The sequence below is a fragment of the Glycine max genome, chromosome 19, assembly GCF_000004515.6.
Source record: "Glycine max cultivar Williams 82 chromosome 19, Glycine_max_v4.0, whole genome shotgun sequence".
Lineage (NCBI taxonomy): Eukaryota > Viridiplantae > Streptophyta > Magnoliopsida > Fabales > Fabaceae > Glycine > Glycine max.
Window position 1 is genome coordinate 6,114,696 of NC_038255.2, and position 15,177 is coordinate 6,129,872.

Here is a 15,177-nt window from a genome sequence, read left to right on the forward strand (position 1 = left end):
TATGACAGTGGAGCAAACGAAACACATTAATGTTCTGTTTTTTTGAGAGTGGAGGCCAGGGACCCAGCTAGAGTAGGTTCATGAAACCTTGAAAATTTCTTCGATTGGAATAAGATACAAAAAAACTAGACAAACAACACTTGGTACAATGAATCTTCTGAATTCAATACGACCACAATTTTCAGATTGCTCCGAATTCATAATACACAAGTGATGAGTGATGAACAGTCGATCTCAATTCATCAACAGACAAAATAAAGTGCTTAAATTGAATGGGGGGAATAATTGAACAAGAAACAGTTATTAATACTGATTTTGTGTTTATTTTTTCGTAACGCACCTTCTATTCTCAGAAAGATTTGACCTGAGTATGTACAATAAATATTCGACATCTTAAATTATTAGCCTAGTGGAATTTTCCAATTGCCACGGTTTAAAGGCGTTTTGAAGACAATTGATACATTATTGTATTTTGGTAAAGATATTTGATAGATATGATAATTGTTATACAATGCACACACGACAATAAATGTGCATGCCTTGTGCTTGTTTCATGGTCATGTGCACTTGCAATTCAACATAATTATTAGAATCCTAGAGTGAAATCCGGTTGAACTATTTTCAGATCAGATCAAATCAAATCTAATTTGTTAGAAATTTTTTAGAAAATGTTTTTTTAAATTAAAAGAAATGTTTAGAAAAGCTGTAATAATTGTCATCTATCTATAAAAAAACTAACTACTAATCTACTACCCAAATGCCAGAAAGTTGCTCGCTATGTAAAAGTATGAGTTATTATACCCTTCATATGCAAAGAGGCTATTTCCAAGTTTAAATCCACAATCAACTAATCACAAAGGCACAGTTTTACCATTACGCCATACTTATAATAAAATTGTCCAAGATAATGCCACATGTTAACTTAGCAAGGCTTTGTTTCCCAATCAAAACCTCAACATTTTCTTAGTTTTATTGATGAGAATTAAGAATGCAACTGACTACAGTTTCGCTTTAAGATTTGCGCAGCATGAGAAGCTCCCCAAAATCACAATGAATGGGGACATACTAGGGACTCCAAAGAGTTGCATTGGATAAGAGATGTACACTAATACAAGTGATTACTACGATAATGCATCCGAAGTTCCTTGCAGTGAGTGCATATCCATGGCCGTAGAGGAGGGTCCATGCAATAGGAATGGATCTTTCGAATGTGGCAAACATCGCAACTCTCAAGGAGATCCTCTGGTTCCCGACCACGGCAAACTACACAAGCATTTGACTGTGCAGACTGTAGAAGCAAAAGACAAACCACTAAGTGACACAAATCATATTAAAATGTGTATACACTTGCAGTCAAAATATGGACCATAATGAATTATTCGAACATGTTCTCAAAAGTACAAAGTTTTAAGGAAGCAAACCAATCCAATATAGAGATGCCCTACCACAGCAACATGCCAACAGTTCTTAACAGAATTATTTATTGATTTTGGGCATGATATGCAAATTAGAAGATACTTTTCTTATAACCTCAAGATTGAACGGTAACACATGCTCTCAATACAACCCTTCTCCATGGAAAGAAGTACAATGGAGCCACAAAAGAAGGGCATATTTAGGGAAAGTATCATAAAAATGGTAATTTACAAAATAAAAGCAACCCGTTATGTGATCATTCAGAAATATTTTCTTCGGGGCTTTTGGTGGGTGCATTATCATCATATTTAATCACGCTAATCAACCATTAAATTTTATGGATCATGGGAATCATAACCTTCCTAATAATGGGCAATTCAGCAAAAATATTATTTAACAGAAATCCAACATTACAAAATCATGGATATCATAAGGCTGGCCGTGAGAATATTGATTTATTACACAAACAAGAACCCTTAACAGGCAAGGAAAATCTATTAAAATGATCTAAATGTTGGGTGGGAAAAGGCCACACATAAAGCATTCTAGTAAAACAAAAGTTGCCGGCTCATGTGTTATTATCTTTTTTGGCCGGATAAAGATCTTTTCACTTCCACCATATGGTTGTAGCAAACCAATTAAACAGCCAAATATATATGAACCGTCCAAGTTAAGCAAAGAACAAATGAAAGGCATTAAATTCATCTAGATCACTCAATGACAGGCTTTCAGCGAATAACACTATTTTTAAAGATGTCTGGATTGCATGGAATGTAAACATGCCAAAACTGTAATTATATAATCACCAATCTAGCAAACACTTATTCAAAATTTTACCTTCAAAACAAATATACTTCACAGTCAGCCCTGTGTCTATGTCTGGCCACTTATTTCCTCTTCTCTCTCTAAATAGTTTTTTAATAGTCTCTCTAATAGTTTTAAGAACAAATTCCCTCTTTAAATAACTCCAAGGTAAATGTAAACACCCTGAACTCCACAAGCAGAACGACTATTTTTAGAATTGAACCCATGACCACTAGGTCATAACGTAGCAATCTTACCATTGAGTTAAGGCTCGTCCTCTATTTGATTTCAACTAATATGAAAACAACACCCTATGTAGCACAACAACCAATATAGTTTAATGGATAAGCATACCTCAAAGATATTATCTGGTAAATTTTGATCCACGGGGATAAAAATAACTGAGGCTGAATTGTCACATGGGATTGTCTGGGAGTATATTTTTTGATCAGCGGTGGCTGCATGCTCAACTTTCTTAATCATCATAAAACTTGCCTTGCACAAAGGGCATGTTGATGTTTTTCTCATTGAAGTCTACAAATATTGAAAAGCAATAATGAGAATGAAAGAAACATCCAAATGACATTAGAGACTAACGCTAATGAGCTATACAAGACAAACAAGATTAAAGTAATACATCCAAAACTTTAAATAGGACCTTTTGGAAACACCATCAAGTCAAAGGAGTGCATCAATAACAGACTGGAAAAAATTTATAAATATATTTGAACAAGGGGTTTCACTAAGAAAATAAGGCACAACAAAGTCAATTAGGAGGAGCCTCGAACTCCCAATGAGAAATCAGAAGCCAAATTAATATTGGTTGAAAGAAAGCTAGATCGCATTGTTTTGGTTAGGATTAAAAAACTAGAGAACAACTTTGAAATCTAGTCAAAAGAAAATAGCATGCTACTGAGAAGATTATAATTATCACTAAATAGGCTTTATTCGTAACAGTGACAGATAAAAGAAAACACATACCGTATGATCAGCCCAATTCTGGATGCATGGAAAACAAAATCGATGTCCACATGGCAGAATCCCCCGTGTTGAGCTGAATTCTGTGAGACATATTACACATGACATCTCTGTTGAAGTAGGTAAACCAGCAACATTATCAGCCTGATCACCATCTGTGAACTTTTCATCATCACTGGAACATAAATCAATTGATGTTTGTGGCACAGGTAGGGGATCTTCAATAAATGAAGTTGAATTTCTAGGTTTAGATATATGACTTGAATCTTTGATCTGTTCAATATCATTTGAACCACCAATGATAGTTCTACTTTGATTACTTAATCCTGCGTTAGGTCCTTCACTATTTTGTAGAATAATGTTATTATTGACACCAACAGAAAGGCTAGAGGTAGCTTCGGCATCAGTTTGTTGGCTATCCATTCTAAAAAGGTGGTCATCTGTGGTTAAATCCAAAATCGAAGGACCCAACACTACTTTGTCAACAAGATCACTCGCAAGTCTTCTTCCTTTACGAGAAGGTCTAGCCACAGTAGTGTTTTCCTTACCATTGCAAATATGCCTTTTTCCCCTCCTTGACAGTCTAGATGAATATGAACTTGACTCCTCATGCTTAAAAGTGGGTGATGCCGAGAAAAGAAAAAAATTTAACGAGCATTCAAATGAACAAAAACAATTTCAGAATTAATTTTACTTGGTCTGCTATTAATAATATAACATGGTGTGCATCAAGGATTATAAAGCCTGTATAAGGATATGCTTGAAACAACCTTCACTATCATTTTATAATTGTACTTATAACACAAGCAATACATTTAACCATAATGCTATGTTCAAGAGTATAGCACATGCAAGTACTTTATAAAGCAGCAGCAATGAGAAAACAATCAGCTAGTCAATATTGCTACAGAATACAGATGTTGCATTATCTGCCAGCATAAAAGTAATCTCTAATGTCCATGCATGTGACTATGACACATCCTTTTATTTTATTGCGCATTTTGTAGAAAACAAACTACATATGTTGCACGCAGCAAACAGACAGATTGAAGTTTGTAGACAGATAAGTGATACTGGCTACAAATTTTAAAATAACCCTTTGATGCCAAAATATCAGAAAAGTCACAAACCAAACAACTTTGACTATGAATCAAATCTATAGAAGAAAACAATCACATCTCCATCACAGAACCATTAGTGGTAACTACCCAGAAGTATTTTTTAATTTATTAAGCATTACAAAGAAATGTAATTAGAAACCACCATCAGAAATACATAAAGATATAAATGGAACACCTAGGTGTGTAAATGACATATTGAGTTGATGGTTGATTATAAACTGTTAAGATGGGTGTCAATGACTACACATATCACTTTGTGAAAGTTGTGCCCCATTCATATAATGAGGCAACATACTTATGAATCAGAACATGCTTTGAAACACTTAGAATGTGCATCATAAAGATTGAAAGCTGCCAAGAGGAGAACAGAGAGAGTAGAGAGCCTATTTTACCTTTTTCATTAAACAAGAATCTTCCAAAACATAAGTTCCAGAGGCTCCAGAACTGAAGTCGGAATTTTTCCTTTCAGACCCAGTAGCATGTAACTTGTCACCGACCAATTTTTTCTTTGTCAGGCTACTGGCTCGAACAAGGGGAACTTCCAGTAGCAATGGCCCTACTTCATGTCCACTGAAAATAATGATAATAAGTTAACTTAAGAACAAATACTCTCCAAATTTTACTTCATGCCATATTAAAAGGAAGAGAAGAACCAGTAACATAATAAACTCCCACATAGCTAAGTAATTGCACCCAAGATTTTTCAAACAAAATAATCAGCTACCAGTTACTAAGATCAATGTTGCCAAACTTGAGAAACTAGAAGCAAACATCAGCAAACTCTAGAGTCTACAACAAAGACGCCCATCATATAACAAAAAATATCCAGAAGATAGTGTATCTAAACAGTTAATGACCAACTTTCCCAAAAGTTGTAGCATAGCACTAGTGCCATGTTAAGTGTCACCGTAACTTTCCTTGAGGTTTAAGCTGTTGGGTTGAGATTTAGGCATACGAGTGGCTTCATATCTCAAACAGTAAATTTCAATCTAAGCCATAAAACAATTCAAAGCAACACTTGCCACATCAAATGGATCAGTTCATGCTTTTCCATCTCTCACTTTAATTCCACAAGCATGATATGAAGATAGTGAAATTGGATGATGACTGAAACACAGTCAATTATCATGTGTTCTTTTCTTTCAAAAAGCCATAACTCTGTAAAATCCATTACACTCTGGTATAATTCTGCAATAAGTATGGGAAAGAAAACAGACTCACCTTTGCAAGGTATAAGAATCTTCTGGAACACGCCTTCCTTCCTTTATGCAGTCCTCAACCCATCGGTGGTTAACTACATGTATTCTAAACTTCAGCGCAATATCATATTTCTTTCCTTCAAATTTCCAACACACCTGACCACTCACACACAATAAACAAATAATCAACAAACAGTTCAACAATAAAAGCTTACAATAACATGTTTACTAATTCCCTAAATCTCTTCTTGCGTTTAAACTGACCCTCACATTCGTTTCCCTTTAACCACAGAGAAATAGAAAATAAATCTTACTAAACAACCAAATCGGGACATAACCTAAATCTCTCTCTCTCTCTCTCTCACACACACACACGCATGCACGAACACAAAATTCACCAGATGCATTATTGTTTTCCACATTGAACACCAGAATCCTGCATTGAATTAAGCTCTCTCTCTGTCTCACACACACACACACATAAAGCTCACCAGATGCATAAGATCTCTACATTGCACGCCAAAATCCACCATGGAATTTTATTTTTTAAATCGGCAAACAAATTAATTTATTGTAGGGTACCAGTAGTACCATAGTTTAATTACAAACAAAGATCGTCGGAGGTTCACTAATATTAGTATCCAATGATTGAATATTAATATTCCTTAAGCTCTGACCCAACACCTACAACTACCATTAGCTTAATAAATGCCACCCTTCCTCCCATTAATAACCTCTGCACCGCTCAACATATATCTCATGGCAACTAGCAATAGAACTTGCCATTATACCAAGCCAAGTTGCTGGTCTTCCATGCAGCCTTCACGTATCCCCTTTCCCTTCCCTCTATCTTTATGTATCAAGCCTCAAGCCTTCCAACCTCCGCTGCCTTGCTACTTCAGTTCCTTAATTCTTGATACAGTCTCCAGGACAAACACACCATTGGTCCAAAGAATAACCAAATGATGCATCTAAATTTTTTAACCACGCCCATATATAAAAGAGTGTTTCTTGTATAACTCTATTTTTATCAAAAGGTTCTCCCCTCATGGAATTAAGCTCTCTCCATCTATCTATCTATCTATCTATCTTAATTAAGCTATCTCTCTCTCTCTCTAAATTAAGCTCCTCTCTCTCCCTCTATTTTTCCCTCTCACACATATCTCTCTCTCAAATTAAGAGCTCACTCTCTCTCTCTCTCTCTCTCTCTCACACACACACACACACACACCCCAAAAACAACTCACCAGATGAGTTATAGATTTCGACATAGCACCAACGTAATTGCCGCCAGCCTGTGAAATCAGCTTGATGAGATTGAATCGCTCGGAGCCATGGTAGCCGCTCACCGTAGCCACCACTCGTTCCATGCCTTGAACCGGAGAATCTGCAACTTCCGTTAAAAATAAATAAATAAATAAATAAACGGAATCAGATTCGAGGATCTAAAACAAAAGCGAAACTAAAATTAGCAGCAGTCACATCGAACGAAAACCTAGCAAGGAGGTTATCCTCAGAATGATTCAATTCAAGAAGTGATTAGATAAAAGGTACAATAGAGGAATTGTAATCACTTTCTTGATGAGCTAAACATTCCGAATCGAATTGAAACCCTAAGAGAGAGAAGAGAGACCGTGAGATTGATGAGGAAGTTCAAATTGTTCTTCTGCTTCCATGGCACTTTCACAGTGCTGAGTGAGAGAGAGCGTTTGGCGGTAAATGAAAATTGAATTGAATTTCGAAAGGAAGATGAAACACGACGAGGGAGTTTTATTTATATAGGTGTGGTTATCGGGTCGGGTCAAACTTACTCAGCATGATATGGCCCAAATATTAACAGATCAGTATAATAGCTTCATAATAACATTTGGGCAATTGCTTCCTGCACCCCTATAGAGTTTTACCTGCACCTCCATAATTTCTAATATTTCAACATTACCCTTCTTCCTCAAACAGATCACATTCACCCCACTGTACCTCTGTACCTCCATAATTCTTTTTGTTGGTTTTGTGTTGGCAATTGCTTTTGTCTATTACTTTATCGTGTCTATCATTGTACGTCACTTTTTCTATATGGATATATTTTGAAACACGGAGTTTGTAACAAAAAATTTTTTTTTATGTATTTTTGTTAATCCAAAACAACTTAAATATGATTTTGATTCCTATAAGTTAACATTTTTTTATTTTTGGTCTTTGTAAGTTTATTTTTCTAATTTTAGTCTCTGTAAGTTTGCATTTTTTAATTTTGGTCCCTGTAAGATATTTTTTCATTCATAGTCCTTATAAGGCATTTTTCCAATTTTAGTTTATGTAAGCACGAACTTATGGGAACTATAAAAAAAATTATAATCTTAAAGGAACTAAAATTGAAAATCCACAAACTTTTACAAGGACTAAAAATGAAAAAAAAAAAACTTAACAAGAACAAAATTTGGAAAAGCGTTAACTTACAAGAAGGACTAAAATTAGAAAAATGAACTTAAAGGGACAAAAAATTAAAAAGCATTAACTTACAGGATCAAAACATATTAAAGTCATCCAAAACTTGATTTTGCATATGCTAAATTAAGTAGTCTAAAACAATTATTTTGCTTATTACTTAACCCAAATAATACAAAAGAAGTTTTGAATTTACATTTCTAGAAACATATACAAATGAATATATTATAAACATCATCAGCTAGCCTTACACATTTGTCAATATGTAACAATACAACTTCAATATGGAATGCATGTCTAAAATAACAACAAAGAGATTACCTTCAATGACATTAATGGTTGCTTACAATCAAATTTGTAAATGCATTGTTGGAAGGGTGATGGTTGTCTTTGTTAGAGATAGGGGGAGTAGCATGAACAACATGTAGATTAAAGCTTGAAGCTTGGAGAAAAGCTTGAAGATGTTTTGTCTTTTACATGCCCAACTCCCTTAAGTGACATTTGTATTGGTTATATTGAATGTTGCATCTTAGTTCATATCATATCTTTTGTGCATCATGCATCATCATGAGTAAGTGAGAAGAAAAATTTCTAAGTTAGAAAAGTTTCTTCAAAAGGAAAAATTCTCTGTTTTAATCGATTATAGTCTTATCGTAATCAATTACACAAATTGTCTAAAGCTTGCAAAATTATGTCTCATATTGGTTTAATCGATTACACTTACATAGTTGTTTTTGAGTCAATGACTAATTTATTCAAGAGTCTCTGTTTTAATCAATTACCATGTGATATAATTGATTATTTCTCTTTTTATAAGTAGTTCAGAAGTTAAAAAGAATACTTTAATCGATTATTTTGAGTATCTAACCAATTACATTGTTCTTGAGTTGTTTCCAGGTGTTTGGAAGAAAACTTTAATCGATTAAAAAGATAATCTAATAGAATACTTCATTGAATTAATTGATTATCTCTTGTAGATTTAATCAATTGCAGGCGGTTATAACTATTTTCTCTATAAATGATTAGCTTGTGTTCTCTTATAAACAATCTCAAAATCTTGAAAATAACACAATAAGCCTATAAATGAGCTAAAGATCACATGTTGTTATTAGTTAAAGAAAGAAGAGAAGAAAAGTGCTTAGAAGAAATAACTCACACCTTTAAATCTTTTGATTGTGAAGATCTTTTGTAATAAGTGAGTTGTGTCACTTTCTTGAGTTCAAGAAGAACACCTCTTTAGTCAAGCAAGGTTTTGCGGAAAGGATTGATAAGGTTGTGTCTATCTTTACTCTTGGTTTTTGTGTATGGTTTTACACACCTTTTTGTTTGTGCATGAATCGCTTAGGGCATGCTATAATAGGTGTTTCTAGTTTGGACTAAGAGTAGGATTTTCTTAGGTTTTTATTCACAAAGGATCCTAGCGTTGGGTGCCTGAGTCTCTCTTTCCAGGGTGGAAACTTTACATTGGTTGTGATTGCTTGTAAGGATTCTTTATGCATAGTGAAAATCTAATTTTGGTTTTGGATTAGATAACCGGATTAACTTCTCTAGTGATAGAGAGTGAAGTAAACCAGTATAAAAAGGTTGTGTATTTCTTCTCTTGATCTGGTCTTTATCTCTCATTCAAGTATTAATCAGTTTTAAAAAGGTTCAAGATATATCTTTGTGAAAGAACGAACTCTAATAAAGGATCTTGTGAAAAGGGTGGATTGATTAAGTATTGATTGAGTTCAATTTATGAAAAGTTTTGTAATACAATCTGTACAAAGGAAGTTTTTTGTAACTCTGGTTTTAAAAGTTCGTTTTGTTTTGAAAACCAATTCACCCCCCATCTTAGTTTGTTGAGTACCATTATTTTTTTCAGTCTTACCTTCGTTAATGGTTTTTTTAGGGTTGCATACCATTAATGGATGTTGATGGGGTAGGTGCAAAAAGAAAACAAATAAGAAAGGAGGCCAGGGGAAGAATAGTGTAATACCATACGAGCACATCGTAACGAGAGATAGGGGATATAAGGAAGAGGGAACCTCGACGGTTGCATAGAGATTGATCGCAAGAAATTTGAAAGGATGGGATTCAGGGTGGTTCTTTCTACCCCAGGAACACATACGAGAAGGGTTCGTAGAAGTGAAAGAGAAAAAGGGGAGAGAATAAGTGCAAAGGGATAAAGAGGGAACAACAACAATGTTTGACTAGAATGACAACAAAGGGTTATGCATGTGATGATTGATGGTGTCAATGGAGGATTCAATTTAAATTAAATTACATATGCATTAGTTTATCACTTTCATTAGAACTGAAAACCTCTCCTTTTCTTTCGTGTCTTTTGGTGGAAATCACTACCATGTGTTCAATGATAAGCGCACAAGAGGTGGTGGTTGCAACCAACATGGCCATCGACCATCGCTGATCCTCCTCATAGAAAACATTTATCTGTCGTATCGAAGAAACCTCAAAACCTTGTATCCCTCTCCTTAGCAACCCATGTGTGCGACGACAACATCATTGCGACCTTTACATAAAATATCGTTAAAGAAAAAAAAAGAATTCCAAAGCAAGCAAACAAGTAACTAACAATGGTGACTCATAATAGCGACATGAAGTCAAAGGTTTAGAAGAGTTAGATAAGAGGAGGAATATTTTCTATTGGGATAATGCTTTTCTATTATCTAATAATCTAGTGTTTTGTGACCGCGCTACATCCTTATAATCTCTATTGTTAATTATTTCAATGTTTTATCCAAAAGTGCAAAAAAACTTCCACACCGTGCATGGTCTAAGTCACTTTGGCACACTAGACTTCATCATTTTACAAGTATATTTATGCAAACTAATACATAATTTTTTACACTACAAAATCAAATGGATGGTTTTTTATGTTGTTTGTGAGGAATGGGTTAAGTTGTGTTAGGGCTTTGGCTTGGGTTGGGCTTTAGTGAAAAAGACCCATTCTCTTTTTCCTCCCTCTTTTAGGAGTAACCATTTGCCCCAGAGAGCCACTCTCATTTCTTCTCTAAAACCTTAAGTTCCTCATTCTCACATTTTATCTAAAAGCTCTCTCATTGTCTCATGTTCTCCTTCATCCATTCTTAAGAATGAGGCTTGATCTTCTTTTTAAGACAAGATGATCTTTTCTCTTTTTTGGAGCTTTTGACTCATTATTGGATGGTTTCAATGGGATTATGTTGTTGTTGTTGTTGAAGAAAAGCCTATTTTGTTGTGATCAATGTTTCACCCTTCTTTCCTCTCCTTGGGAACCTAAGCTTGAATATTTAAAGGTAAGAGAATCTTTAGCTTTTTTCTATGCTTTGTTGTTATGAGTTGATCCAAGGGATGAAAATGGGTGATGGGTGAAATTAGAGGGGGTTTGAAGTTGAATGAATGATTTTGATTTGTTGAGTTATGGATTTTGGTTTGCTCTTGAGTTTTGCCTCTTTTCATAATCTTGGAAATTTATGGATTTGAGTATCTGTGATTGAACGAGGATATGATGATTACGTGTTTGGATTATGAAATTATGTGTTTAAAATCAATTAGAAACATGTAGGAATCAATCTTAGACCTCATTATTTGTGTAGTTGGTGTTTGGGGGAGATGGAACCCCAAATTATGCAAAAAAATCACAAAATTGTGATTTGTTGTCAGGGCTTTGCATTAAACATGGAAATTTTCTCACTAAGTGCAAGTTTTATGAGAAAAGAGAAGTATTTGGAACCTCCACAGTAAGTGTGGGAAATTCCAATGCTAAGCGCAAATTTTTCCTAGAGAAGTGGAGTCTTAGGACCCTTTATGTTAAGCATGGAAAGGTACACACTAAACATGGGATAGGTAGAGATCTCTTTGGCTTCTATACTAATGGTATGTTTGTCATCGACAATAGATTTAATTGTGTGTAGGCGAAGATAGGGTGGGTCGATTTGGTAAAGTGTGTTTACAAGAGAAATAAATTTAAATCAAGTGGGTCCCAACTTGCAAATTCACCGGTCTTCACAATTGGTGAAAAACAAAGGGGAGATCCAAAGTTGGGTAATAAATGTCTCTTTTACCCCTTTTTTTGTTTTGTTTCATGATTATAGTGGCTTGGATATTGCATCTACATGGTTTCTAGTCAAAAATCAAAATTGATTCTTCACATTACGTAATCGATTAAAAGTTTTTTTTACTTAAAACATAATAAATTATTAACAATATAATCGACTATTTGTGGTGAATAATCTCTAAATAGATTAGTTTAGTCGATTATTTAGTGAATATAATTGATTAAAAAAGGTCAAATGTCAATCTCTCTCTTTTGAAAATGAGCATTTCCCATATATTATACTCTACCCATTTTTTATATTCATCATAGCTTTCACTTGTTGTAGTACTTTGCTTTAATTTTTGTAAGTAAACACACAAAATTTCTCTAGTGTGTGCTTTTCTATCTTTGTGTGCTTGTCCGATTCTTTTTCTTTTTTTTTACTAAATGTTGTAAAACCCGATTTCACCATGAGGGATTTGTTCAATTGTTCAGTTTTTGGTTTCATGATGAATGTCTCTTGGTTCTTGAAAAAAATATTAATTTTTCTAGTTATACAATTATGAACTTGTGCCAACAATATTTGTTGTTTTTGCTTGTTTTATTTTCTTGAGCATTTGTAGTTTTGGTGAATGTGTGTCCATTTTTTTAGCTTCTTTATTTCAATTGTTGATTTTTTGTTTAAGTCATTCTTTTTGACACCTTTTCTACAATTAATTAAAATTTAGGCTCATTAAATAAGATATAAGATTAAGATTTTGTGATTTTTAATAAATTTATTCCAATGAAAAATATGTGTTTAAAAGTGTCTTATAACATTTCTAACTCAACATTTCTTGTTTTTACTCTCTCAAATCTTAAATAAATCCCACTATTACACATCAATTTTTTTGTACCTTACAACTTTATCAAATCACCTAGAAAAAAGTTACTAAATAAACCCCACAAATTATCTCTCAACCTTACATTTCATCTCCCTATAATTTATTATTAAAAGTACACACATATTGGCCGACATAAAATATTTAAACATTAATGCTTAAATAAGCTCATGATGCTTCACAAGCTCTAATTAATCATTATCCCTCTATTGCATATTATCTATTATGCGTTGAAACATAAGAAGGTCATTTGATATAAACACATTTATTGAAGGTTTTTCATAGAAAGTGTGTTGCTAACTAATATTTCTCTTCTTTGTTTATGTCTTTAAGAGTTTTGTGCTGAAATTTGTATGTCAAATGTTGTAGGGGTTTAAACTAAAAAATATAGGGAGCATTACTAGTATTAAGGTTGGTTCTATGAGTACAAGAAAATTCAAGGGAGGGAGAAATAACAAAAGTTGTTATTCAAGATACCATTGAAGAAGGCTTATGATTTTGGAAGAAATTGAGAATTTTGCTAGGTTAAATTCTTTTGAGTTCCAAAGTGGAAGGATCCTTTAATGACAAAAGCAAACAAGGTGAAGGTATATATATTCTACCTTTTATGACCATTCTTCTAAGTGTTCAAGCAAGTTTTTTGTTTCAATTAAAAATTTGCTTTTAATCAACATTTATATACTAATTCAGTGTATGAATTACGTACACAATTCGATATAAATATTGATTAAAAGCAATTTTTAATTGAAACAAGAAACTAGCGTGAAATCTAAGAAGAATTGCCCAAACAGATAGAATATATACCTTTATCTTGTTTGCTTTTGTCATTGATGGATTCTTCCCCTTTAGAATTCAAAAGCATGTAACCTAAACAAAATTCTCAATTTCTTTCGAAATCTTGAGTCTTCTTTAATAGTATCTTGAATAACATCTTTGTTGTTTCTCTCTCACTTGGATTTTCCTGTACTCATGAACAACCTACATGCCACTAATGCTCCCTATATTGAGTTCAAACCTTAAAACATTTGACATATACAAATTTCAGCACAAAACTCTTCAAGTTGGTTGGTGTTGAACATACAACTATTCAACCAACTATTGATTACTTCACATACTCTTTCGCTATCATCCATAATAAGGATGACAATCCTATTGTGTTTTCAACTTACTTGAAAGATGCCAAGGAGAGATTGTTCTTGACAACAAAGGCAACAAAGAAAATGGGAGTTCCAATGGGGTTCAAATTAATTGAGGGGTAAGACATATCCACATAGAGTGAATTGACTAAGTCTTTGGGGGTGTGCATCTCCAATTCACAATGTCATTTAGGACACACATGATTGATTCAATGATTGCTTGACACTTTTGCTTGACAAGATTGCCAATGTACTTGGTTAAGTTGTTCTTGCTACCCACAATATTGAACCAAGTACTTAAGATGTACAATCAAGCTATTCATTTTCTTATGATTTATTATAATTTATATTTATAAATTTTTAGACCATCAACTAATCAACAATCATCTTTAATATATTTTCATCAAACTTATCATACATGGCTATCTGTAATTGAATGACAAAATAATTTATAATTGAAGAAAACTCAGCTACCATCCCAATTTCAAGTGACTGATATGATGTGATAATGTTGTGTAGGGGAATTGACTACGACAAAAACATATGAATTAAGGGTTTGAAAGGTGAACTTAAAAGCTAGAATTTGCATAACTATATGGAATGTCAGAGGCACTTTCTTTTGGCTTGAGCGATGCAAGGTTTTAGGTTAGCAAGTATATGCCATTTGCGCCACTAGATATGGTTATGCATTGCCTTATGAGAAGGACTAAAGAGAATAGAGGACTCTTGGCTGCTTCAGGTTTTTGATAAGAAATTAATGAGGTATGCTAAGATTTTTATTTAATTAATATCTTAACTTGTGACATATGAAATATTTACTTTGATGTTATGCTATAATGCTAACAATGGTAATTTCTCTATGAACATAAAGGAGTTGGGAAGAAGACTAAAAACTGTAGTGTTCTAAATTTGTCAAGAAGTAGGATTTATTGAATTTTTGTACAAATTAGAGAGTTTTGTAATGTGATGGAATTGTGAGTTTAATGAAATAAAAATTTGCTTTGTTTTGGTATTTTTGTTGGGAATGCAACTGAGTTTTTGTGTTGAGAAATGAGTGTGTGCATAAGTTCAAAAAGTGTAAAGTTAAGTTGAAAAAAAAAAGAAAATTAAATAATTTATAGACTAAAATAATTTCTTAGTCTTTGAACTTTAAAGCTTTTTTGTCTTTAATCCTTATTTTTT

General features: G+C 33.5%; 1 protein-coding gene and 1 pseudogene across 2 annotated transcripts; one reads left to right on the forward strand and one right to left on the reverse strand.

Annotated features, from left to right (window-relative positions):
* Nucleotides 1–936: 936 nt before the first annotated feature.
* LOC100815034 (uncharacterized) lies at nt 937–7,287 on the reverse strand. 2 transcript variants are annotated; one of them, XM_006603896.3, is made up of 7 exons: nt 7,152–7,287; nt 6,766–6,905; nt 5,541–5,674; nt 4,712–4,889; nt 3,202–3,810; nt 2,575–2,754; nt 937–1,288 (listed from the first exon to the last, which is right to left on the reverse strand). In XM_006603896.3, the coding sequence occupies exons 1-7, from the start codon at nt 7,192–7,194 to the stop codon at nt 1,106–1,108; spliced, it is 1,467 nt and encodes a 488-aa protein (XP_006603959.1). In that variant the 5' UTR covers nt 7,195–7,287; the 3' UTR covers nt 937–1,105. The 2 variants fall into 2 exon arrangements, with proteins under 2 accessions (XP_006603959.1, XP_014627684.1); XM_014772198.3 differs by having other exon boundaries at nt 7,093–7,231.
* A 4,333-nt stretch (nt 7,288–11,620) lies between these two features.
* Nucleotides 11,621–14,902, forward strand: LOC100814502 (proline dehydrogenase 2, mitochondrial-like; annotated as a pseudogene).
* The last annotated feature ends 275 nt before the right edge of the window (nt 14,903–15,177 follow it).

Bases quoted from the DNA above. Each gene is read 5' to 3' on its own strand.
- LOC100815034 (XM_006603896.3), bottom strand. From the start codon at position 7,194: ATGGAAGCAGAAGAACAATTTGAACTTCCTCATCAATCTCACG. The intron at 2,755-3,201 runs GTATGTGTTTTC...CAATATTTGTAG, and splicing joins AGAATTGGGCTGATCATACG to ACTTCAATGAGAAAAACATC. The intron at 1,289-2,574 runs GTATGCTTATCC...TTGCTTCTACAG, and splicing joins TACCAGATAATATCTTTGAG to TCTGCACAGTCAAATGCTTG.